The sequence below is a fragment of the Heterocephalus glaber genome, unplaced genomic scaffold (genome assembly GCF_053883595.1).
Source record: "Heterocephalus glaber isolate CG9 unplaced genomic scaffold, H.glaber_assembly_v1.0 deba00000122, whole genome shotgun sequence".
NCBI classification, from domain to species: Eukaryota; Metazoa; Chordata; class Mammalia; order Rodentia; family Bathyergidae; genus Heterocephalus; species Heterocephalus glaber.
In genome coordinates this window covers 84,968,548-84,995,584 of record NW_028258138.1, presented here as the reverse complement: position 1 = coordinate 84,995,584, position 27,037 = coordinate 84,968,548, and the positions used below count along the sequence as shown (strand labels likewise).

General features: G+C 43.4%; 1 protein-coding gene across 4 annotated transcripts in view; it reads left to right on the top strand.

Annotated features, from left to right (window-relative positions):
• Galk2 (galactokinase 2) overlaps positions 1 to 27,037 on the top strand; it is a 105,264-nt gene that overhangs the window by 28,457 nt on the left and 49,770 nt on the right. For all 4 annotated transcript variants that reach the window (XM_087180968.1, XM_004835432.3, XM_087180964.1 and 1 more), the window contains one exon: positions 409 to 555. In XM_087180968.1, the coding sequence (XP_087037094.1) occupies positions 409 to 555 (147 nt within the window). The remainder of the gene's footprint in view (positions 1 to 408; positions 556 to 27,037) is intronic.

The window sequence follows — 27,037 nt, the reverse complement described above, 5'->3', positions numbered from 1 at the left end:
ATCATACTGTATCAGGGGCTGGTGCTGAGGTTTACCTACCTCGCTCATAAGTGTGTATTTCTTGTCTTGCTGTGTGGCAAGTTGAATTAAAATGGCTTTACATTTTTGCATATTTGTTCAAATCAATGATTATCAAGAAAAAACATTTAAAATGATTTTTAGAAAGGGATAACTAGCTTTGTGTCCAACAGAGTAAAAGTTATTTCCAGATCACCTTACCTTTTGGGTAAAAGCTGTTAAATCAGGTATCGTATGTAATCTCCACTAAATTGAATTGCACAACTAGTGTCCATAGATAGTGTAAGAAGTTTGCTGATGGCTTTTGTTACCTAAGGGATGGAAGGAGGTTTTGCTACCCCTGGAATCTGACACTGAGCTTACGATCGCTGCCTTCTCTTACGTCCTCAGGAGCACTTTGGTCTCTGTGACCCGACTGGGATGAACTGCCTGGTGGATGGAACTATCCCGCCAAGTTCCGGCCTGTCCAGCTCCAGCGCTTTGGTCTGCTGTGCTGGCTTAGTGACCCTCACAGTCCTGGGCATGAGGCTGTCCAAGGTAACTAGCCCTGATAAGCAAACCCAAAGTGTCCCTTCTGAAGGCACGAGCACCTCAAGCTCAAAAGCAGGGTGTCTCCCTTGAATGAAAATGTTGTTTGACTAACAGGGCTGCATATGGGAGTGAGCTCGGTAACTGAGGAGGTCCGGCTGTGATGCGTTACTGTGGTTGCATCAGGTGGCCCATGGCCTCCACATCACGCGTGAACAGAGCTCTGTATCACTGTATTAAAATGGTCTTGAATTAAGTGGACCTTGACTGCAAAGGCATCTTTTTGAAGAGATGACTTCATTAACAAGTTAAATTTAGAGTAAGAAATTCTAGGCCGCATGGTTGGGCCTGCTTATTTTCACCCTCAACCTTAAATTAAATATTTGACAAGCAGTGGGTAAAAAGGATAAAGAGCAGGTAATAAAGCACGAGCAGCATATCTGTTTATGTCAGTAGGTTAGTCACTGAAATAAACTTAAAAAAATATTGCATCGGGAAGAGGAAATGCTTATTTAAAGGAAATACAAACCCTACAAGAGATTCAGCAAGTCTTAACTTTACAAGTTCACGTAAATCTCTGAGTTTGCGTTTCAGAGCAGGTGTGCTCAGCTTTAATTAATGCTCTGGTTCAAATAAAACGTCACCATGGGTTCTGTGTACCCCAAGTATGTAAACTACCAAGTTGACGGATGGTTTTGGAGTAGACTGGGCATGAGGCAGATTCTGAAAAAGTCAACCACATGCGTGGCTCTTTGAAGCATGCTTCAACTTTCACTTTGAAACTTTTGTATGTGGGGAGAAAGGGAGAAATGAAGGAGAAAGTATAAAGGCTCAGGAAGAAATCTCCTTGAGTTGTCAGGTGCGAGTATACATTAGTGAACACTTTGTGAGCGGTGGCTTACTTGAGGGGCATGATAACGCACTTGTTATTTTAAGAAGAGAAAGGGAACTTGTTATCTGATGGTTTGTTCATTTGCATATTCATCATTCCACCCTTGTTTATTTGGTGGCAACTTTGGAGTAATAATAGGCGTATTCTGGTTTTTCCTGATACTAGGGATCGAACTCAGGACCTTGTGCTTACCAGGCAGGTAGGGCGACAGGGAGCTACATTCCGGGCCCCTGAATATGTTAACTCTTAACCCTCTCCAGTAATGATCTAACAGGGGAACACAGGTGAATAAACAGGCAATTATAATAGAATGAAGTATGCCATCGGAGTGGATCTAACCCTCATTTAGAAAGCCCTGCATGTCCACGCTGAGACACTGAGTTATTCAGGGAGTTGTAGATGTTTGTTAGTCAGAAATACTGATGGTGTCCCACTGATAACGTCAGGTAAGCATGCTGTCAGGTGGCGGGAACAGACTGTGGAAATATTTAGAGTAAGAATGATGGCTTGTTGGAGGAACTCCAAGGGCTTGTTGGGGAGCATACAGTAGTAGGGTAACAGTAAGAGCTGAGACACCGGGCCTTGTAAACCATGGTGAAGACTTCAGGCTTCATCTTAACACTGGTAGGAAGCCAACTCAGGCTTTCAGAAGCAGAGTACCATGATTGTATCTGTAGGGAGAGAGATCCTGCTGGTTGTATTATAAAGTCTGCATTTGAGGATAACAGTATAAACTGTGGACATGATTTGATCTGGGGGAGGCAGTAAGAATGGAGAGAATTGGATAATGGATCCAAGGTAGCCCTTGGAATCAGTAGGGCTCGGGCATTACTGAGTGTGGGGAATGGGAATAGCAAAGAATCAAGGGTTATCGTCTAGTCTTTGGCTTGGTGTGATTCATTGGAATAAGGAGTGTAGATGGAAATGTGGTTTGAGGGGAAGCTGAAATACTGTGTGTCAGGAATCCACAGTCATCCTGATGGAGTCTTCTAGTATTTAGTTTTAAAAAAATTTGTGGAGGTCAGGAGAGAGTTCTGGGTCTGAGATGGTTCGTTTGAGAACCGTTGTATATGAAATCGGCTTTTGAAGCCATAGGAATGGATGAGACCACCCAGGGGTGATGTATAGATGGGAAGATTAGGGAGACCAGCACAGAACCCCAGTAAGTTGAACCTGCGAGGCTTGGGCGGAAGAGGATATTCTACTGAAGAGACTGAGGAGTAGTCCAAGAAATAGTGGGGAAACCAGAGGCATGCACAACAGCAAAGCAAGGAAGAGATGCTTCACGAAACAAATGGCAGTGTTGCCAGTTGCTGCCAAGTGGTTAAGTAAGACAAAGCCTTTGATATAGCAATACAAAAGTTGAACAAAACTTGGGCAAGAACACAGCTGAGTATGGTGGTACACGCCTGGAGTTCCAGCACTCTGGGAGGCTGAGGCAGGAGGATCACAGGATTGAGTCCCAGTTGGGCAACTTAGTAACTTAGCAAGACCCTGTCTCAAAATAAAAACTGAAAGGGATCTGGGAATGTAGCTCAGTTGAAGCCTCTGGTTTCAGTCACCCTCTGCCTCAAAAAGGAAACAAAATGAAACAACCCTTTGGCTAGAACAATTTGAGATAGGAATATGATGAACAGTCCGTGAAAGGTGAGGAAATAGAAAAGTTTATTAGATTAAAAAAGTCAGCTCAAGCGCAAGGACCTGAGTTTGATCCCCGGTACCAAAAAAAAAAAAAAATCGGCAGTGCATGAAAAAAGTGGTAATTGGATATTTGGAGGGAAGTCTGAAGTACAGGACTTCATTTCTTTGTTAATGGGGGGATTGATGAAATTTATTTTTTTCCTTTAATATGTTAAGTCTGAAGAAAAAGAAGTAGCCAGGTGTGGCGGCCCAGGACTGTAATACCAGCACTCAGGAGGCTGAGGCAGGAGGATTGCCACCAGTTTGAGACCAGCCTGGGCTCCATAATGAGACTCTGTCTCAGAAAAAGAAAAAAAAGAAAGAAAGAAAGAAAGGGAAGATGAAGAACTTTTGGAATTAGTTCTGACTGTCTGCTTTTCAAGGAAAAAGAAGCAAATATGTCTTTACTGGTAGTGTGTGATGCGAGTGGCTGTAGCACAGAGCACAATATGTGTATCCGGGCTTCTCTGCTGGTCTGACCCACTTATAGGAGGGCAGCGTCATTATGTGGAAAGCAGTCTGCCCCCCAGCCTCGCCTCAGTAAAACAGAGTCTTGACTGAAGGGAAGCCTGTAAGCAGCACAGTCTTTAATTAGGTGCCAACTGTCTATGTGACTCTTGTAAAAATCAGAGCCCAGCACTCAGGAGGCTGAGGCAGGGGGATTGCCATGAGTTCAAGGCCAGCCTGGGCTATCTAGTGAGTTTAAGGCCAACCTGAACTACATAGTGAAAACCTGTCTCAAAAAAAAAAAAAAAAGCCCAAGAACTGTAGAGATTTCAGATGAACTAGTTGAAAATGATCTTTTTTCCGATTGATGTGTCAGTAAGTGCCCTGGTAGGAAATAAATGGCACATAGCACACAATGGAAGAAAGTTTAATAGGGAAATTATCTACAGAGGTGCAGGGTCGAAGGTAGCAACTGGGAAGGAGCCCTTGTGATGCTGGAAGCTGCTGCACTCTAGGAGCTGGGGTTAGAGAGCAGCATTGCTAGGAACCCAGCAGGACAGGGGAAAAAGAAGCGCAGGGAGGAGATGGTATGCGGGGTGGGGGGACTTGTCCCCGGAGTCATCCCCCTCGGAGGAGAGGGGCCAGGGTGGAGGGGCAGGGGACAGATGAGGGGCAAGCAGCCTGTGAGCCAGGAGTCCAAGCACTACCAGAGGTTGGTGACCAACGCTCTCCCAATTATTTTACATTCAGTATGTCCTATTCATGCAGACAGTAGTCACTGCAAATGGGATGTGATAAGCAAATGTGGAAATTGTTAATTCATTAATAAACTAAATGCCACATGTCTGGAACCAGCAAAACAAAGGCTGGTTACAAATACAACCCAGAAGCCAGAAATTATGAATCAGAATTTTACTAAAGAGTATGGTGCAACAAAGACTCATGAAAAAGAAAAGGCTGGAGACTTCTGGTTTCAAAATGTCTAAATAAAGACACATTTGCTCTTCCTCTGTCTCTCAATCTATTCTTAAAAATCACCCCAAACAACAGAGAGTATTAAAAAAAGGAAGTATGAACTCTGTCTTTGATAAACCAAGGAGACATAAATAACTGTGAGCCGCAGGACACAAAGATGGAAACTGCATGGAGGGTAGTGCATGACTCGGCAGAACGGGAAAGGTCAAATCCAAGTGCTTGTGGAAGGGCATGGAGGCGGACACAGCTGACTCACTGCCTGGCTCCAGGAGGCTGAGGGAGAGCCGGGTGGTGGGTGGACGGGTTCCCTCTGGAGTCTCCACGACGATTAGTTAGACTTTCAAAACCCTCTGGTACCTGGGACCACTTTTCCACCTCTGTGCAAGAGTCTTTGAGAAACCGGCGGAGACCTTCTGAACTTGGGAGCAGTGGGTCCCCAGCACAAGAGACAGAACAAGAAATAGGTTTGGAACCTGGGGATTCATGGACGTGCTGTGTCCAGCAGTGTCATTCCCAGCTCCCTCCTGCTGGGCAGCTCCAGCTGGCAGCCTCGCTTGCTGCACCCCTGAGGATTGCTGCAGGAATTGTTGTTTAAGCCTTCGAAGTTTAAGTACAGCCGTCCCTGTCCCCGAGGGAAAACCTGCAGATACTCGCCTCTGCCGACCCCTCTCCCATAGAACTCTTCAGCTACTCCGTGGCCCTATTAGAAACCCGTTTTCAAAGCTTCTAATCAGCCTCTTAGTGACTCACTCCTAAAAATAACAGGGCATCAAACCATAATCAAATATTAGAAGAAAGCCTCCAAAATGCAAGAAACAAAGGAAAACCAGAGGAAACAGAGACAATGCTGAGACTAGAAGAATACTTTAAAGAAGACACGATGTTCTCAGAGAGATGAAAGATGTTAATCCTTAGAAAAAGAACGGAATGTGATTTAAAAAAATAAAAAAGAATAGACAATAGATAGAATCTGTGGATATTAAAAATATGATAGCCAAAACAAAAATTCTATAAAAGGATTGGAAGAACCAATTCAAAAAGTAGGAGAAGAGAGATGGACAATGAGAGAAGAGTTTATGGATCAGTTACAGAAAATTTCCAACTAGTTAGGACAAACAAAACAGTAGTTAGAAAATTCATTTTTAAAAAACAGTATTTCTTAAAAGTGAGGCTGTGAACCCTCAGATTGTAAGGTCCCATGGGTGTTTGCATAATAAACGAAGAAGGCTGAATCAAAGCAAATCATCTGGAATGTTTGAAACTCAAGTGTCCATAGAAAAGCCAATGGAGAGGGCAAGAGAAAAGAAGGGAAAGAGCAAAATCAAGGATCAGGAATGAAAACTAATTTTTTCAAAGATACCGATGGGAGACAGAGGGCAATGGAAAAATGTCTTCAAAATGCCAGTGAATTTCAGCTTAGCATATCTGTTTAAATGAGCTAATCAAATGAGGATAGAATAAAATGTTTTCAACATGCAGAGCATAAAAACTGGGAGGCTGTGGCCCACCAGAACTAGGGGCTAACCCAGGAAAGAAGCTGCTGGGGAGCCAGGGAATGGCAAGTCCAGTATAGGACAGAGGAACCCGGTATTTCCAGAGCAGTGGCTAACGGAAAGCCCAGCACAAATGCACGATACACTTGAGGGAGCCAGGCAATTGTTATATATAGGGAAAATTTAAAAACTTGTACCAGAGGGAAAATCAATCATTTTCCAGTGTTTGGCTCATATATGAACAATGGTCTTGGTAATTAACACACCAAATAAAGTGTTAAACCAATTTTTTTTTTTTTTTTGCATAGCTTTGGGCAAGATGGGAGGGCTAGGGTAAAGTGTCAGTCTGTAAGACACCAGAATCCCCACTTACGTCACCTGGGAGCAACAGATGAGTCTAGAGTGGAGCCAGCAGAAGGTAGCGTCCTCGATTATTGGCAATTCAAAGCAAAAGCAGAGTTGGAAGCGTCTGTCTGTGTACACTGGGCGAGGGCTGGGACTGCTTTTATTGTTGCTCTAGGCTTTTAGCTCCATTTGTTTTTATAGACTGTATGCATACATCCTTACTAAAATAAAGGAAAAGATAGGACAGAGAGAGAAAAGTAACTGGGCCCTGGTGACCACATTAGGGGAACCGGAAGCTGAGGGACCAGGAGGGACTCAGTCCAGGCTGGAGCATTGTGACCCTTCGGAAAGGCCCGGGGAGAGGCATGCTGATGGGTTTGGGTGAGAGAGTCCAAGAAAGCATAGGCATCTTCTATTTCATGGCAGCAGTACATTCCAAAAATCAGACCATCTGCACGAAATCATCAAGCAGGGGCCTATTTCTGATTATTTTAAATAGGAAAAAGTGTAATCCATTGTTCCTCAATTAAAAACCTCATATTTCCCACAATGTTATAAAAACACAATAAAATTTCTTCTGAGTAACACACAAGTCATATGAAAAACACACCAGTTTTCTTGCCTATCAACTAGTAAGGTTGTCTTCTCTTTTTTTGGTACTTGGGATCAAACTTGGGACAATGCGCTTGCCAGGCAAGTGGCAGCACCACTGAGCTAAATCTCTGGCCCCGATGAGGTTGTAAACAAGTAGTTCCTTTGTGTACTGATTCCTGTGCCTCTTCTCTCTCTTGACGCCTTGCATCCCTGAACTTTGCTTACTGTTTCGTTAACGATGCTGTATGGAGGTTTTAGGATGTGAATGTATATTTTACTGCATAAATAGCTTTCCAAAAACCTATTATTGAGAGATCCTAACATTCTATGAAGTTTTTAGTATCAAAAGTCCAGAAGTGTCTCATCAAGAGAATGGTAGTCACTGGGGTGTTCTGCAGGGGAGCCAGGATTCTGTTTTCAGATTCAGGTTGCTCTAGACCAGTGGTGGTAAACCAATGTTCACGTGTGTTATTGTGATTTTCTTTTAAAACAAAATATGTTAGTGTACAGTTGTTTTTTCTAAACCAAAACCTCAGTATTCAGGTTTCATAGCAGTGTTGACACTTTGCGATAAATAAATGGGTTTTCGGTTGCAGTTTGGCACTTGGTCTCTAAAAGGTTCGCCATCTCTGCCCTAGACTGTTTCTGGTTTTTAATCTGTTCCTGGAGTTGTCCTTGGAGCCCCAGGAAGAAGGACAAAGCGCCTCTCAGGATATCACAGATCGCTGACTGACTGTGGAAACAGGGTCAGTGAGCCGCAGGCCTTAGGCAGGACAGCGTGCTGGCCTGGTTTCTCCCCAGAACTCCTCCCTCTGCCGGGCTGAGGTGGGTTATAGATACTGAATTTATGATATCAAAGGCTGAGCAAGTGATATTCAAAGACCCACTTTGCAGGAGCAGAGCATAGGGTTGGACTGGTGGCACATGCCTGCAAGCCCAGCACTGTAGGAGACTGAGGCAGAAGGATGGAAAGTTAGAGCCCACGCTGGGCAGCTGGTGACTTAGCAAGATCTTGTCTCAAAAAACCCAAAAACCAATGGAGGATAGGATTGAACTCCTCCCCTCTCTGATGCCAGGGGAGGAGAATTCCCGAATTGTGTTTATTGTGTTGATCCAGGAAGGCTGAAATGGCCATCGGGAATGTGGGATGGGGAGACGCTGTGTGTGAACGTCTTCGGCATTTTGTCACCAACACAGTGATGTGAGTGGGGACTCAGAATGTGGGCTATGCAGAAAACCTTCCTCTGAGGGCTGCAGTGCACTGAGGAAGCTGGGGATGTCGAAGTTGGCGTCCAGAATCCTGTTCCCTCACTGGGAAGCTGGGGTGGTAGGACTGGAAGGCGTGAATATTCTGGGTTTTCCAGGGGTGCTTCCAGAGAAGTCAGGCTTTACAGCCGCAGTACAGATGCCCCAAATCCTAGAGGCAGCGATTTGGTGACATTTCTAGAGCTCCCGCTCCATGCCAGGTGTTATTCTAGGCACTAGACACACGCAGTGCACAAGACCATGCCATTCCCATGTTGGTGGCGATGGAAGGAGATAGGTAATGGTCAGCGTGTTTAATCATACAAATGAACGTACCGCACAACTTCCCCTAGGGCTATGTCTGCTGGCAGGAAGAGCGGGGTCCCTGCGGCCGGGTGCTGGGGTGTGGGGAGTGAGGTGCCGCGTGGGGGAGGTCTGTGGCCCTGTCGTGCGGGGTCTTCTTTGGCTGTCACCCTACGTGTGACAGACGGTCTTTGACAGGCAAGACCTGAGTTATGCAGGCTGTTCCTCTGGAGGAAGGCGCACTGTCCGTCTACACTCCGCAGTGGCAAGGGCGGCACAGGTTAGACCAGCGAAGACTTGTTCAACGCCCTTGTGGAGGTGAAGTGGCCGGCATGGATCTCTAACAGAAAACTCGTTAAGCGAGCATCCATCTCGCGCAAGGTGTGGAGTGCTTTATATGTGCGTGGGGAGTAGGGTTGAAGAATGGCTCCTCGGTGAGTTAAGCAGAGTGGATTCCCAGTAAGTGGCACAGCCTAAGTGCATTGGAAAGGAAGGGAAGGCTGTGTCTCCACAAAGGCCAGAGAGGGGCCCAGGGCGTGCTCCAGTGGGCCTCGGGGCCAGACTGCCGGGTTACCAGACAGCAGAGGCTGAGGGATTCTCTCTCACACAGCCTCGTGGAATTCTCTGAAGAGCTTATTTGACTACAGGGATGTGTTCTAGTTGCTCAAGTCCCTGAGCAGATTTAGTTAACGCAATTTCAGGGGCAAATGAGTTGTGTAGACATGGGTTAATACTCTCTTCAGAGGAGAGTTTTCGAGGTTTGAAATTCATACTGCTTCAGGGTACAGAGGTAGAATAAGTGGAACATTCAAGGTCCTGAGCCAAAGAGGTCCAAGGTTTCACCTTCCTGGGTTTATAAAGGCTGTTTAGTTGAGAAAGTTTAAGGATATAATTTTATTTTATTTTTTTAATATAGCTAAATTTAAGTGAAATATTTCTTGGCCTTCAGAATGAGACCTTGTGCTTGAAAAGTAAAGCCATGTCTACACTGTAAACTGTAAAAGAATCTCACAGTTACACAAAGTTTAAAGTATAATTTGAATGTTTTAATAGCAGTCTGCTACACTGTATAAGAAAAATCAGAAACCAATTTGCACTGTCACTAATTATTATGTTTAGAAGTCCATACAAGGGCATTGTTTCAGTTTGCTTGGAATAACAGAAACCTCATCCATATAATAGTTAAGGAAAATAGTAGTTTAAGACATTCCAGCCAGATGTTGCCTGCTAATGAACTGCAGCAGCTGGCTTCTAAGAAGTTGGTAAATCCAGAATGCAGTCTTTGAAAAGAATCTCTTAATTAAGTGGTGAACATGGACTAAAGCCATGTGCTCACTGGTACAAAAACCAGGAAGCTTTGGTGTTAGCCTTGGGTGGCCTGTGTTTAAATGTCTTAAATTTTAAGTTAATAATGTAAATACAAAACCATTTACATAATTTTATTGATTGCAAAAGAACCCCCCTTTTCCTCCTCACTTATGTGGGATGGTATTTGTATCTCTGGCTGTAATTTTTTTTTTTTTAAGTATAGGATTGGGGACTGAATCTTTTACTTAATGATTTTGAATTATTTGAGTTCACTTGGGCGATGTGACTGAGCTAGTTGATTGGAGATTAGAAGTCTTGTTCTGCAAGGATTGTTTAGGTCACCTTTGTTTTTTTTCCATTTCCTTCCCTGGGCTAAATACATGTTTACCTTTAGCATAAACGAAGGCAAACCAGACTAATTAAGGAACAGCAGACTGAAGGCGTATGGGTCACTGTCTCCAAGCGGTTGCAAATGAAATGACTACTGCTGCAAAAGCATGTGTATGCCTGGCTGTATTCTGAATTTTGTTGTGATTTGTAGGTCCTTATCATTAAAAAGTCACTGCACAATAAGGCCTCCAAATTTTGATTTGCACCCAGCAATAAAGTGAAATACCCAGTATTTAAAGAATTAACCGAAACAATGCAGGTGATATTAAGTACACCACCTATGTCCATAGCTCTTAGCTACTGTATTTATTGTGCACACTGAAAATAACTAAGAGATAAGGATCGGTAATCCTCCCATCAAACTCAGAATGCTGTTGTCTGTTCCACAGCCTCCTGGTTCCCAGAGGCATGGGGCCCTCCTGTTATTTCTGTAGTGTAAGGCGGGTGAGGAAAGGCCACCGAGGCCTTGTTCCCCTTGTTTACAGTTTTATCTGTAACTTTTTTTTTTTTTTTTGGTACCGGATATCGAACTCAGATCCTTGCACTTGTGAGGCAGGTGCTGGAACCACTGAGCTAAATCCCTGGCCCCCTATCTGTAACTTTTGATGCCTTCCCTATGCTTCAGTTTTCTCTTTCTAAAGTGAGAGTGAGATTAGGACTTCCTTTAACTTCTCAGAGAGGAAAGGCACAGGGAGCAGGCGTAGTGCCCAGGGTCACACTCCAAGGCCCATCCAGGCCCTCCCAGAGTGCTTTGCATCTCCTGTGCACCTCCCCAGCCATTCACACTGACAACCCAAGTGAACCATCACACGGGGGGTCGCTCTTAGGGGCCTGAGTCCCTCTTTCGTGTCTCTTATTGATTGTTTGCCTTTTTTGATTTGACTGTGTATCTACTTGGCTCATTTTCTCCTGGAACATTCCTCAGTCACCTTTTCATTACCTTGAGAATTCTTGATATGTTAACTACTAGTCTACCAGATGGTGCAAATCTCACCTCTCTTCAAACCAACTTTTCTTCTTTTAAAGTAGTAATTCTGAAGCACATGCCACTTTGGTTGTATCGAAGTAGATACATTTGATATCATTGTATGTGTGTTCAATGTTATTCTCCTTGCCTTGAAAATACTCTACATCCTTTCATTTTATTTGAAGTAAAGGGTGTACTTTCAAAACAACTTGCTAGGCTCAAGGATCACAGTTGGGATTTCTTGGGAATAAGCCGGCTTCTCCTTTGAGAGGGCCCCAAGGCTCTTTGGTCTCCTGCCTGTTTGTCCTTGTATCCTCAGAAGTTTACACAGAGGAATCACGATCGTGACAGATTTGTGTTGTAAACAGGAGTATATTTCTGATTGCATCTTTGTAGTATGATATATACTTTTGAATCGTGAATAACGTGACCTAGTGTCTGTTTAGCACTTGGAAAATTTCAGAGAACTGGACCATAATTCATGTGCCAGCCCACAGGACTAGATACAGTGAGATAGGACTGCCAACCTCTTAGACCAGCGACTCCCTGCAGTCTAGCTACGGGACCACCTGTGTGGAACTCTGGACTACGTGTTGTATCAGACAAACATGACAAATCTCACTTTTGTCGCCCCCACTTCCCCTTAAGGCCTAAGAACATCAAGCATCATCAACAATAAAACTACACAAACCTTTGGAGGGGCCTGGGTGGGTTCATTTAGCCCTTGCAGGGCTTGGGGAGCCACAGGTAATTGATAGTGTGGTTGACTTTACTCTTGAAGGGCACATATATCCTCTAAGAATAAAGCAAGTGCAGCCAGTCCAGCAAATAGTAACCTTAAAAATTTGTTCCCCTGAAAAATGAGATGATTGTATCATTTTCTTATGGGCATCTTTAAAATGAAGCAGTAGGGTCAGGGATATAGCTCAGGGGCGCCATGCTTGCCTGTCTGAATTCTGGCTCTGTTATCCTCTGGTTCTATGAGTGAAGGGATGTCTCTTACTGTCTCTGGGTCTCAGTTTCCTCACTAGTAAAACAAACAAACTTGGACCGTTAGTAGTCTTTGAAGCCCATTTTACTTAAGAGTCTGTGATCTAAGCGGTAAAACAACACTTAAGACTACAGTGGACCCTTGACTTATGAACTCAGTTTGTTTCCGAGGCCCGGTTGTAACTCAAGTTGGTCAGTTGCCTTCAGAGTCTCTCTCCTGTGTAATTTTAGGCCACACTTTCTTCCAGGCAGATCTCAGTGTCCTCAGAGAGACACCGGCCCAGGATTTTTCAATTAACCTCACACAGGAAAGGATGCTGTAATGATCCTTCCAGAGCTCTTTAAGGGTTAAATCTGTATCTGAGACCATGTGGAAGCACAAGCGGCCAGCATTTGGGCCATAACTCAAGACTTTGTTTGTAAGTTAAAACTAAAATCCCAGTCATAAGCCAAGTTGTTCACGTATCAGGCCAGTCATAACTTGAGAGTCCACTGTATACTTTTTTGAATTACATAATAATAAAATCATGTTTATATATGAAGTCTTCATGGAGTTTTCAAGATTCTAGATCTAATTGGAAACAAAACAAAAACACAGAAAAACTATATTCAATTTTTAACAAGATTGAAACACTGCGTTTAAAGTACTTGTTAGTAATGCAGCAATGTCACATGAACATTGTTGATTCCATCCCCAGGAAAACACCTGCTACCTTTCTCCTGTTTTCCTTGCTCACCATGATTTGGCTTAATATGCTGAACAATTAGGAATTGACTGGCTAAACTGAATTTTATAATCTCAGTGCCCACTAGATGGAGATACTAGGGCAACCATGCACTTGCATTGACCACACATATTTTTATTTCTCGGCTGTGTGCTCCTAGTTTTAATTAAAATAAATGAAGAAATAAAAAGGGAGGAGAGCACAAGAAGACCAAAAAGTGAGGGTGTGAGTGCTGAGAGGGAAACCAGCATCCTGTGGCTCCGAGGACAGACTGAAATACTGTACATGATAAATCACTGAAGAGGTTTAAAGCTGCGCTGCCTATTTCCTGCCTCTTAACACTAAGTGCACTTATGAATACTCTGTGGAATAATTAAATTAAAGTTGGTTAACATATGCATCACCTCAAATACCTAGGGAATATTCAGATGGTTAGAAATGCTTTCTGTCTTAAATGTACAGTCTTCAAGTTAATGAAATTTAAATTCAGTAAATATATTTCCACATCAATATAATGCTGGAAGTTTAACACTTGAGTATGCCACTACTATCAGCTTTAATGGCATTTATAACTGATATGCATTCATTAAAATGTTTTGCAACAATAAAAAACTAATTATGTTGACCTAATTTGCAAATACCCACATCCCTTGAAATGGTTGTATTTATTATCTTTGAAAAAATAGTCTTAGAAAGTTTAATTTATCTGATTTTTCTGTTTCTGAAATTTAATTTTAGTCTTTATAATTTTTATGTTCTCTTTTGAGTATTTTTCTATGAAAATTTTAGTAGCTTTCTTAAAAGCACATTGAGTAATTTGTAAGTATTTGTAAGTATATACTTTCTCAGAGTGGGGGAGCCTTTTAGCTAGCATATTGTGACTTTTTCCAACTCAATTATTCTGAGACCTTTGATGATTATGAAGGTACGAAGGAGTGAAATCTTAGCTGATAATGCCAAGAGGTGATGCTAAAACAATAATATATTTTTGAAACATTTTGGTGAAGTTAGTGCCTGTAATATTTGCACTTATCTAATGAATAGTATAGGTATATAAAAGTAATTTAATAGTATTTTATCTACATATCCCTCAAATCAGTGACCAAGCGAAAACAGTTTTTACAGATTAAGTTTTCCTTTGTTATTGAATATACCAGATATTTTAGATGCACTATTGGGGATTAATTAGGGTTTGATTGTATAGGTATAACTTCCTAATTCTTTTTTTTTGGTACCGGGGATCGAACTCGGGTCCTTGCACTTATAACTTCCTAATTTTAATTACAGCAGAATTGGTAAAGGATCAAGAGATAGGGAAACTGCTCGTCTTGGGGATGAAGAGTGCAGGGTAGAATTAAAGGGAGTTACGTATTGGAAGCTACGGATCCGTAGCACAGAATGGTGGGAAAAGCAGGGCTCAGGAGTCCAGCAAGGCCTGGTCTCCTGGCTCATTGCCTCAAGAGCTGTCATCTCATGTGTGTCACTCAATCTCTCCAATATGTTTCTTTATCTTAAAGTTGGGACAGTAATATTCCCCTGGTTGGCTTGTAAGTGTAACGTGTCTGAAGTGCAGGGCCTAACTCCTAGTGAGTTGTAATGATGTTTATCATCAGGAGAATACTGTTATAATGAGAGGATGATGATGCCAGCAATCTGCAGTTCCCACTCCAGTTATTAAAAGGTAGATTCCCTCTGCAGATGGGCATTTCTGCACCACTGGGAAACGAATAGGCTAATGTCACTGGAAGCCTTTTGCTTTTCCTTCTAATCCTGAGATTCAGGATTACCATGCACCAGAAGGGACTGGGCAGTAAAAAGAACTTTGCTTTTCTTTGTTCCTTTATTCAGTGCTGTTTATGGCTCTGGATTTGGGGCTGCAGCTATGGAGCAGGCAAGGAGCTTGTCTCCTGATGGAGTGCACGGGCAGAGTGCTGTTGCTCAGAGTTGGCTCACTTGAGGAGGACAAAGCCTCACAGTGATGAAGGGTGACCTAGGCAAAGGCTGCTCTTGGTTATCTTATGAGGACGGAGAATGAAAGGAAGAGAAGCTTGGGTGAGAAAATATTCCCAATTTAAAATCACAACATCGAGCACTGCTCTAGGTAGCTAATAACACGAGGGTGTAGGAAGTGACGTTTAATCCTAAGCGCATTCTAAACATTTAGTAGCTATTTTGAACCTTCTTCTCTGATCAAATCCACTCTGCTAGTTTGCAGAGTTTTCCTCTGGAGGGGACTGGCAATACTCTTTGTTGTTGTTGTTGTTGTTTTGTGGTGCTGGGGATTGAACTGAGGACCTTGTGCTTTCGAGGCAGGCATGGTGCTGCTGAACTAAATTCTCAGCCCCCATCTTTGGAGGTGTTCCTGGTTCCGCAGAGAGCCTCGGGACAGTGGCAGGCTTCTATCTCCTTCCCGTGGGACTTCGGAGGTTAGGCGATGAAAGAGTCAGCAGGAATGGTGATGCAGGAAGCTTTCTGTGTTTCTGAACTGGAATCTAGTGGGTTTCCAAACTCTGTCGTGTTTCCCAGTTTTCATGGGGGGGTTCTGCTTTATAATTGAACATCAGCGGCAGGAGTACCATTTCCCACGCAGCCCAGGGCGTCAAAGGCCAGCATTATTAGGTTATAGCATTAGCATCCAGGGGAAAAAGCCAAAATCAAACAGGGAAAATTGTGCCTCTTGGGTTTTCCAATCAAATCATTGTGTAGTAAAACACTGGATTGTGAAGCTTCTCTCCTGCAGCTGGCTTGAGAGTTCCAGACCTTTGCTGCTCGCTAGCGTTAGGTGCACAGATACTGCCAACTGTCTCGGGCTGCCTAATTCTCATGATAAAAATCTTATTCTGTTTTCCAGTACGGTACACTGTATGTTTTTCTTTCTTATCTCACAACTCCATCATATGTCCCTAGCAATCATTCCACTGTGTGACAAGAGATTCCATAATAAATTACTGCAGTGAGTAATGTGAAAGCCAGGCTTTCTACTGCTTTTCTTTTTAACTGTCTTCAAAAATTAATCTCTTAAGGAATGAGTCTTTCAGAGTAGGAAGGATTTGTTTTCTAGGATTCTGAGTGGCAAAATTAACATTTTCTAAAATTCATTCCACATGGGTGGACTACTCTATCGAAATCCTCTTGGGTTTCATTTCTCACGATGAACAGGAGTTTAGAAAACTCTCGTGAACACCGTGTGCCCTGTTTTGTGTCAGTGTCAGTCTGGCCTCAGCACACAGGAGAGCTTGGCATGTTTGGGTATGACTTTCAAATGACAGATTTTAATGAGCGCCACCCAGGTTACTCTTTGATCAATATGCTGATTTAATTTTTCGAAGTATGCAAATAAAATAGGATTGTTTCAAAGGTCTTGGGTAATATCCCACATCAGAAGCCATGCTGGGCTATTAACCACTTGTTAATTTGGACTGTGTTTATTTAAATCAAGTGGAAGCAGAGCCTGTGGACTGTATGTGTGGTCATCAAAGCCTATAATCTCCTACAATTTAAGTAAGTCACAGGGAAGGTAAAATTGGTCATGATTCCTGTGGTTAGGGGATATTCAGAGAAGAACTGATTTGTGATTCTTCTTCTGATAAAATTATGTTACTGCTTTGTAAGTTATATACAAAAATTCAAGCAATCAGGACATTGGACCCTGTGAAGGACTCTTCCCTGGAAAGAGATGACAAGGCTCCTATTAATTTTTATAATTTGTATAGGTTTTATTTATGTTTCTTTTCATGACTAAAATATGATTGTTGTCAGATTTTATAAATATTTTGTTCCTTCGATTAAGGATGTGAGTCTTAAATTTAGTGATAAAAATTGTGTAAAACCTGGAAAGAAATATGTGATGATAAAGCAAAAATTTTACCAGAAAAATTAAAAATATGTAAATTTCCTTTAGGAATACTTAATAGAAACCTGTGCTTTAATGCAGAATACCTTTATTTATTTATTTATTTATTTATTTATTTGGTACCAGGGATCGAACTCGGGTCCTTGCGCTTGTGCAGCAGGCGCCGAAACCACTGAGCTAAATCCCTAGCCCCCAGAATACCTTTATACCTGGAAGTTTTCATTGATTTGCTTCAGTGTTTGGGATAAAACTGTTACTTGTTCACGATGTTAAATCTCGCTGTCTTCCTCTTGTATTTTTCTGTTCCGGGCTCCCATTTACATATCCCTATGGACAAACACAATTAAATGGCTTGGCAATATAGAATTTAAATTTTTATTATGAGAAAATTTCAAACATACCTAAATTGTTCAAGGACAGGCAATGAATACCATAAACATTTTGTTGCATTTGCTTTATCCTTCTACTTTTTTCCTGAACCATTTGAGAGGCAATTGCAAACATCACTCCTAAATACTTTAGTGTGCATCTCCTCAGAGCAAGCACCCTTGAGCATAGCCGCAATGTTTGGAAGTTTAACATTAGTGCTCTGTTATTACCTAATATGCAGGCCACACTCAGATTGCCCAATTGCCCCAATAATAGCACCCTTTCCAGCTATTTTCTTTTGTTTTCTTTTTCTGTCTTTTAAATTTTTTCTGATACAAAATTTATTTGGGGAGCAATCATTGATTTAATTTTCATGTTTCTGTAGTATCCTTTATTCTAGCACAATTCCTCAGCCTTTTTTGTCTTTGATGATGTTGACATTTTTTAAAGAATACAGGCTTTTTTTTTTGTCGAATTTCCTCATTTTCGAAGTTGTCGGATGGTTGCCTTATTACTGGATTGAGACTAACTTCTCCCCAAGAATACTATAATGAATGTCCTCAGTGAATCATATCATATGGCTTCTGTTTCTCCAGTTGTACTTGTTATTCTTATTTTTTAATACTAAGATAAGTAGAAATAAGTACAAAGATAAGTATATACAAGATAATTAGATGCCACCTATGCAAAAGAATACCTATATTTAGGTATGTGATATAAATTCCCTTTTATAAAGGTGAGCGTTCTGTTACAACAGGTATGGGAAATTGATCAAAAGTGACAGAAATACTGTATTCTACTAAATTTTAATTTATACAAGGCTCAATGCATATTAGTGGAATGAATGAAAATACCGATAACTAAAAAGTCACAACTTCTCAAGATTTTTCAAAGAATGAAAATTCTTCATTGTTATTTAACTATTTTTATGCTTTCCTCCATTGCTTTGTTTAGGAAACAAAATGTACTAAGCTTGGAATAAACTGTTTGAGATGTCTGACATAAAAATAACCAAAGCAAATGTAATTTTAAACTGTCACTGTGGGCATAGGTCACATGCTTCACTCACAGCGATCCAGGGTTTGTATATATCACATTTCAGTGTAATGACATGGGCAGAGTCCAAGGAGAATACCAGGCAACACGAATTTGGTTTGTCTCACAAATATTTATATGTCTCTTTATCTCTAATTATTGTAATCTTTTAAGGGGTTTATCCTACACGGGGTTAATTCTTTGAAGCTTTATGCTAGATTAAAAGAAGTTGATCAGCAGTATATATAACTGTAGGAATGACCCCACAGCCTGTCTGGATGAATGTCGGGTGTGTGCCAGAGCTTCCACAAGAACAGGTGGTCTTAAGAGCACCCTGACATGGGTGCACGGCTGCCTGTCATCTGCGTGCTTTCTTATGTGTGTGAACCTTTTTTTTCTTTACAGGTGGGTGGTGTTGATAGAAGTCAGGATGTCATTTGATCTTTTTAGGTTTCTCTGGTCATGCAGTTAGTAAAGAAAAAACAGGCAAGGAGTAGCTGGTTTGTTGGGGCCAGAACCATTCACATGTGTTTGCTCACTCAGGACCACTGCGACACTTGGTGAGCTCTTATGGGGCTGTGTCTTAAATCTGGAGCTGTAAGATGGAGTTCTCCCTCCTTGACTAAAGCATTTGCTATAGGACAGCACTATGGCCTCTAACTTCTCATTTTGTTTTGCAGACATGTTTCCCTCTAGGGCTATTATGGTTTAGATCTAGAATGTCCCTCAAAAGTCTCATGTGTTCAGAGGTGTGGCTTTTGGAAAGTGACTAGATCATGGCGGGGGCACTGTACTCATCAGTGGATTGATCCACGGATGAGTGCACAGCGGAATGCGCTGTTAGGAAGTAGGGCCTGGCTGGAGGTGGGTCTCTGGGGGTATGACCTGGAAGGATGTATTCTTCTCCCTAGCTCCTCTCTTTCCTGCCACCATGCTTCCTGGCTGCCATGAGTTGAGCAGCTTTCTTTCATCAAGCCTTTCCACCATAATGTTTCTGCTTTGGAGCCAGCCAACCATGGACTGAATCCTCTGAACCATAAACCAAATGAAACCTCTCCTCCTTTAAGTTGTGAGTGCCTTGTCCCACGAACAGAAAAGCTGACTAATTCAGGGCTAATATAAGGCTTTCAATCACAGAGACTATCCTTTTAAAAATCTTTGAATCCCCAGTGACCCAAATCAGAACTGATTTAGATCAGACAGTCTGGGTCTAATTGAACTAAAAAAGGAAGTCTCATTTGTAACATGATATTTTCCTGGTGATAACATTAATAGTAATAGTGATAATAATTTTTTTAACTTAACAACTTGAAATGTTATCATTGTATAATTAGGCTGAATCCAGAGGATTTAATCACTTATCCACATTTATCGAGGAGTTCTGTTTCAGGTAGGACTGATCCACCAGTATCTCCCTCTCCTCTCCTGTGATTAGTCTGGTATCTGTGCCACACTGGTGGTTAAAATGGTGTCCTTAGCTTTAGCCCTTGTGCCAGGTGCTGCCTTCCTTCTAGCTGGTAATAGGCTCCAAACAGGTGACTTAGTAGATCTGTTATCGTAATGGTACTGATAAAGTCTGTCTTTCATGGGCCCCACACTTGAACTTTCTGAATTTTATCCCCCATGTCTTACACTGTCAGGTAAGGAGTCACTACACAGGCAGATGGGAATGGAATGAGATACAGGGTTGGCTACCATGTGCGGAGGAGGTCCTGAAGGTGCCAGAACCCTCGATGGGTAGGAAAACCTCTCTTGTACCCTTAATTATAATCTCCTTGAGTGTGAGGACTCACGCTCTTTCAGTTTTATATTCTAATTTCTAATTTTTTCTTCTTTGGAGAAAGGAGAGGCATTATATAGCTGTTATAAAGTATAGTAGAGCAGATATTTTTGTTGTTGTTGACCAGGAATTTAAAATCAATTACGTATTTCCAATTAAAGTGTTATAGTTAAAAATCATAAATTTTGACCTAAAATAATGGCAATGAGAAAACAGTTTTCAAGTGTGAGTTTGAGTCTTGAAGCCTAGGTCACAAGATGGGGCTGTTCAAAGCCATGAGTGCAAATAGGAAACAGCACACCATCTTAAATGCATACAAATACATTTCTTAATAACTCCCAGATTTCCTTGATCTCTTCCGGAATTACTATACAGTCCTTAAAAGTTGTTTTTATTATTATAAAAGGAAGGTACTCTCATTATAGAATATTAAAGAATTTTAAAATGTGTTAAAATTCAAATGATCTATAATTTTAACAACTGAACATTGGCCTTGCTATCACTCTGAGTATTGTGATTACAATAAAATCTTTGAGCCAGGGGTAAGTGGTACACACCTGTATTCTCAGCACTTGGGAGGCTGAGGCAGGAGGATTGCGCAGTGAGTTCAAGGCCAGCCTGAACTACATTGTGAGACCGTATCTCAAAAAAGAAAAACAAACAAAAAATCTCTGAGGCAGGTGTGGAGATATTTGCCTGTAATCCTGTCACTTTGGGAGGCTGAGGAAGGAGGATTGCCAAATTTAAATCCTGGTTGGGCAACTTAGCAAGACCCTGCCTCCAAATAAAAAATAAAAGAGACTGGGGTTGTACTTTAGTGGTCGAGTGCCCTTGGCTTTGAAAAACAAAAATCTTTGTACCTTCTTAAAATGCTACAGTGCAAGGAAACTACATTTGCTCTCATGTGATTCTGCAGCATTTTTATAAAGGACTGACTATGTGCCAGGCCCTGTCCTAGGCACTGGGCGAAACGGGGTGAAATGACACCTTCTCTCATGGAATTCACACAGGAGTTGGGAAGGGAAACCAAAATCAAATAAGCAGACAGATAATGCAGGGTGGCCACGGCCTTGAAGAAGCAGCAGTGTGTGGGGTGGGGAAGAGCTCAGGCTTTCAGATATTTAGGGAGGCGAGGGAAAGCCTGTCAGCTGGGATGACTTTCGAGCAGACATTTTGGGACGGGAGCATGGCAGAGAACTTGACAGATATAAAACCCTAATGTGGGCACATCGATTTCTGGTTGCCCAGTAATCAGAGCTAATGTCCACTGTGCACTGGTTATGTGCGAGACTTGTAAGAGTGTTTTATGATACAGTGCAGTGTGACGGTAAGGAACTTGGGTTCCAGGAGGCAGGAAAAGTTTCCCAGAAGAGTATCCCTTGGAGTTTAATCCTGGAGATGGGGCACTGAAAGCTGAGGTGGGTATAGCATTCTGAGGCTCTGGCATTCTGGTCTGTTTTCTCCCCCTCGGTAGCCTGAGGAACTACAGGAATGCCTTCCTGGTGGTCGGTACTTCATACTCAATTGTTGAATGAATGCAGATGTTAGAGCGTTGGCAAAAACCACAGCAGAGAGAAACACAGCACAACCAGAACACTGCTTGTTTTAGTTACTTTTCTCCAATACCCAGTTAAAGGAGGAAAGGTTTATTTTGGTTCACGGTTTGTAGAGGTTTCAGTTCACAGTTGGCTGGCTCTAAGGCAGGGTGGCATGGCAGAAGGCATCAGAGGAGAAACAGACCATGGCAAGGCAGGGCAGGCAGAAGGCAGCAATCAGCAAGCTATAAGTGACAAGCAGCGACCCTCTTTCCGTCCCTTGTATCCTATCCAGGGATGATCGTGGAGGCTGGGAAAGCATGATAAGTGTCTCTTCCCGTTTCTGTTGTAATACCAGAGGCAGGGTCTGTAAAGAAGAGTTTTATTCTCAGTTCTACAGGTTCAAGAGCAGGACCTCAGCATAGGCTCCGCTCTGATGAGGGACTTCCAGGTGTCGCATGCACCGTGCTGGGAGCGCATGCGCGAGGGGCACACGCAGTCTGTTGGGAGCGCATGCGTGAGGCCACATAGTGGCACAGGCAGCCAGAGATGCCGGGCCATTGGTGCTTCCCTGACAACCACTGTCAAGGGACTGACCAGGGTCTGGAGAGAACTACATCGATGTCTCCCAAGGCTGCACCCCAAGACCTAAATACTCCCTGGCCTAGCTCCTTCAAGATTTCCAGTTTCACAACTGCTACACTGGAGACCAGTCCTGCAGCACACCACCCTCTGGAGACAACCATACCCAAACCACAGCTCTGTGTAATGGTGTGAATAGCTCCATTTTTAGAAGAGCCAAATAGAACAAAAATTGTTTGAATGTTTGAATATTCCTTGAGCTCCAGTGACTGTAATATGTTTTCATATGCAAATGCAAAACATTAAGATTCTTGCTGGCAAGGGAAAATAGCTTACCATCCTCCTTCCCCCAGTGGTTTTGCAGTACTAGGGATTGAACCCTTCACACTGAGCTACATCCTCACTCTTCCCCTTTCTTTTAGTTTTTAAGACAGCGTCATCCTAAGTCACCAAACTGCCCAGGCTGGCCTTGAATTTGTGCTCCTCCTGCCTCAGCCTCCGAGAATCTGGGATCACAGGCGTGCGCCACCACACTTACCTCCATCATCACCTCTGTCAACATGACTTCACCTCATGCCTGTTGTGTCTCAAGTTTTTCCTTTTACTTGTACCAGCTTCTCATCTTTCTTTAGAGAAAAGTCTCGGAATTATGCAATCAAAAATATATACTTAATAAACTTAATAAATTAGAAGTAGAAAACCAAGGCCAAGGAAAGAGGAATGAAAATATACTACTAATCACTTAACATAACAGTTTTGTTTAATCCTGTTTACTGAGGTTCCTGGAAGCCAGTTTAAAAAGGGAAACATGCAAAGTTACATAGGTCTCATTATCAAAACCGAGGAATCATTTCAGTTCTTTGGAAGAGATAATATCCCAGCGTGCTAACTTTAGAGTAAGTTTCTCACGTGGATTCTTTAGAGAACAGACATAATTGACTTGGTATGCTTTCCTTTGCTATACCAGAATATCAGAGACTAAATACTATGTAAAGACAAGAGGTTTATTTAGCACATGGTTCTGGATGCTAAAGAGTTCAAAATGGGGAGTCCCTCACAACTGTGAATGCCTTTCTCTTCAAGGTCTTACCAACTCAGTACGCTTACACTGGGGACCAAGCCTCATCAGGAGTTCTGATGGGGACCAACCATAGCAGGAAGGAACATAACCCATGCAGCCACCCGGAAACCAATTTCACACCACTGTGTCTAACAGTGACCTGCAGGAGATGTTCTGGCTATGACATTTGCACACAGCTCAGTAAAACCAACTGGTTTCCTGCATCAACTCTTTGAACACTGTTGCCATTTCCTGATCCTAAAGATTCTCCTACTTCTTGTCAACGTCTCTGAACTGGCTGTGAACTGGCTGTTACATGGACTCTTTCCCCTAGACAGACATGTCTACTGAGTTATGTGTTTGATGATGACTTGTGTTTTCTCTTTGCTTTGTGTCTGTACTGTATCTGTATTACCAGGTCCATACTAGGAAAGTTACCAGGTGTTAATGGGAATTATTGCTATGCTGGGGGAACACAATGATTAGTTGCTGAATGCCCTCATTTCTACCTTCTTCCAGAGGGTCCAAGTTGGGTGACAGTCAGATGCCAGCAGTTTGGTTCTGAAGTATGAGCTGGGACAGGGCTGCCCCAAACACAGTTAGGTTGGAGCCCCTGCCCCCCGGGGTGGGAGGGCCCCATGGGCACGGGCGGGCAGTTCCAAGATGGCCTGGCCAAACCGCAGAGAGTAGGCCTGCCACCCATCCATTATTGTCATCATTACTTAGCGTTTTCAGAAGGTCAGAGCAAAAATAAGAGACCCGCCAGCCAAGGAAGCGACAGCAGCCTTTACCGCAGGCGTTGGAGGCCCCGCTGGTATTTAGCAGCAGTGACTCGGGTTGTATTCCTGTCTGATTCCATCCTTCTGGCCAGGTTTCTGTCTCCTGCTTTCTTCCCACAAGCACTTTTTATTTTGGGCGCTTCTCTCTCCCTCTTCCCGATAAGTTAACTTGGTATGTGTGTCTGCTTCCCTCCCATGAACCCCTCTTTTTTTCCTTTAGAATTTGAACACTGAAAGGGATTCAGTTACTTGTGCTAGTGAGAGACAAGTAAGAAGGGGAGGCTTTGGGGCCTCCTGAATTTTGGTTCCTGGTCCAGCCCTGAAGCCCCTCCCTGTTAGGAGTACATGGATAGTATGGTGCTTAAAAACATAGGGCCAAGCTGCTAAAGTCCATTCAGTAATCAAAAACCTCTCTCATGAATTTGAAATTGTAATACATGAAAAGTGCTTAGAATAATATCTAGGGCAATGTATAAACTGCTATTGTTGTTATTATTATTATTATTTTGCTGCACTGAAGATTGAACCCCAGGGCCTTTGCACTGAGCCACATCCCCAACCCTTTGCTTTTTATTTTGAGACAGGTCTTACTAAATTGCTAAGCTGCCAGGCTGGGCTTGATTTACAATCCTCCTGCCTCAGCCTCCCGGAGTGCTGGGATCACAGGCGTGTGCCACCACGCTTGGCTTGCTGTGATTGTTACTAAGCCACAGACGTCAGCCTCATACTGTGATAGCCTTGGGTTGTGGGCCAGTGACGAGCATCGGGCTCTTTGGGAAGGACAAGTTGAGGCTTGTGTTTGAAGATGGAAAATGGGAAAGATCTCCCAGTTCCCAACCATTCAGAGAGATGGGTTTTTCTTTTATTTAAGCTGAGGAGAAGATAAGGCTGTGATGACTCAGAAACGACTGCTTCCTCGCTCCTACTGCTGCAAAGGAGGTTGCATCTGCACGTGCACAAATGATGGACCAGCAGCTCACTAGGCCCAGAGCCTGGCACAACCTCTGTCCCATGAAGCAGAGCCACAAGGCCACCTCGGGGACTTTGGAGCCAGGGTGGCTTTGAGTCTTAGCTTAGTTTATTGAGCTTTTTGAGCCTCAGTTTCCTTCTCAACGCAATAGCAATTACAGTGTTGGCATTTCAGGGTTGCTTCTGAGAGCAAATAAGACAGCACGTCTGCCCTTAAAAGGTATTTGACGTTTGTTAGCTTCCTTCTCTTTTTCCCCATATGATTCTTTCCTGTCTGCTTAATTTATCAAGAAAGACTCAGTGCAAGAAATAGCTTAGAGTGTTTCAGCTTCTTGTGCACGCTCGGTGCCTGGGGCTCTTGTTCAGCTACAGGTCAGGACCAGCAGGTGTGGGCGGGGCCGAGATGGTGACCTCTAACCCATCTCAGGTGAGGTGACGCTTCAGGGAGACCATAGGAGGGGCAGCAGCGTGTATGTCCTCTGTCCTATTAGATTCATGTCGGTGTGGTCACAGTTCTGCCACACACGCTTGTACATCATTTCGAGAAAGCTGAGAGGTATCAGGTACCAGCAAGGTCCCTCCTCACCCAGGAGAGGCAGCGACTGTGGCATCGGAGAAGCCTGAGCTGAGTGTCTCCTCAGGGTCTCCTTGTGTCTGCAGCCCCAAAGATTCCATGGGCAATGCTGCATCGTGCCTTGGTGCCAAAGGTCTCCTCTTGGGTCCTGGGTCTGTCCCCAGAGGCTGCAGGTTGTGCCTGACGTGTGGCATCTGCCTCTTGCGTGTTGAGTGTGGAAGGCGCTTCTGCCCTGATTGAGCAGCTTGGAGAGTGCTGGAGGCCGTGTCTCCCCGGGCTTACTGGACCCTGCTCTCCCCAGGGTTCGCAGACAGAGGGTCCACTTTGTCCTCTGTGATGTTGTCACTCGCAAGGGCTGAAGATGGGCTTCTTCGCGGTTCTAGATTTTAGCAAGGTTTTCAGAGTGAGTTTTGAGGAACCCCCCATTTCTCTCTAGTTCCTTTCTAGTTTTCTATTTGAACCCCTTCCTTTCTTTCCTGTACTAATCTCCTTCCTGGAACTTTTCAGCCTTAACCATCAGGGTGTATCTGCTGTGCTTACTTTGGAAATTGGCTGCCGTCGTCCTTAGACAACTTTCCCTTGAAGCAAAAAAAGTAAATGTTCCTAGTTCCTTTGAGTTACATCTCTTTGAATTAGAGGTATGAAGCAGAAATAATAGTCTCTCTCTCTTTTTTAAATGAGGCAGACTTTTTATAATAATAATAATTTTTCTCCAAAGCATCTGCAAGTTGGAGCTCAGTCATCGGCTATGTTGCCAAACAAAGTGAGTCTGCTTTGGTCTCCTTTAGATTCACCTTGGGACCAGCCTGGCTGGAAGCTCGCTCACGGGTGGGCCGATTCCAAGAGGAACTTGAAAGCAGCCCCACCTACAGGGCAGGCAGGCATTTTGGAAGGTAGGGTGGAGAAGGGCTGTAGGAGGAGGATATAGAGGAAATATTTCCAGGGGAGAAAAGTCACAAGTGCCATTAACCTTTCACCTTCCCCAAATATACCCAGCCTAATCAGCAGACAAACAGCACGCTCAACCACAATGGCCCGGCGGGTACTGGGATCCAGGCCTGGCAGAAGCTGCATCATGTCACCCTGAGAGTGAACTGCCCTTGGCAGGAGTATCCCGGGCCCACCCCTCTCCCGCCCCAGTTCCTCCCAGGGACCCCCTTTTGGGGAGCCCCATGGAAGCAGAGTGTGCAGGAGTGTTAGGATGTGGTTCATCCTGTGGGGGGGTGGGCAGCAGGGGACAGGTAGGTGGCGCACAGCCCTGCAGTGGCAGACAGAAGCTGTCTTGCACAGCAGTTTCCTTTTGAAGACTCGTTCACTCGAGGACAATAGCATCATGAGCTCCTTGAGGGCAGAGGCTGGTCTGTTTACCTAGGCACAGGACCCGATTGAAAAGATTGGCATGCTGCAGTGAAATGAACGAACAGGGCTGTTTCTCGCCACTCGCACTTGGAGTGGCCGGCAGGGGCGGCCTGGTTCTGTCTCAGCCGTGGTCTGTGTAGTTAGGGTTCCCACAGGCCCGGTTCACTCACTTGAAGAGGTGCATCTTCCTTCCTGTGTAGTTCTCCTTTTGACAGTCTCATCGGAACACTGCTAGACACAGG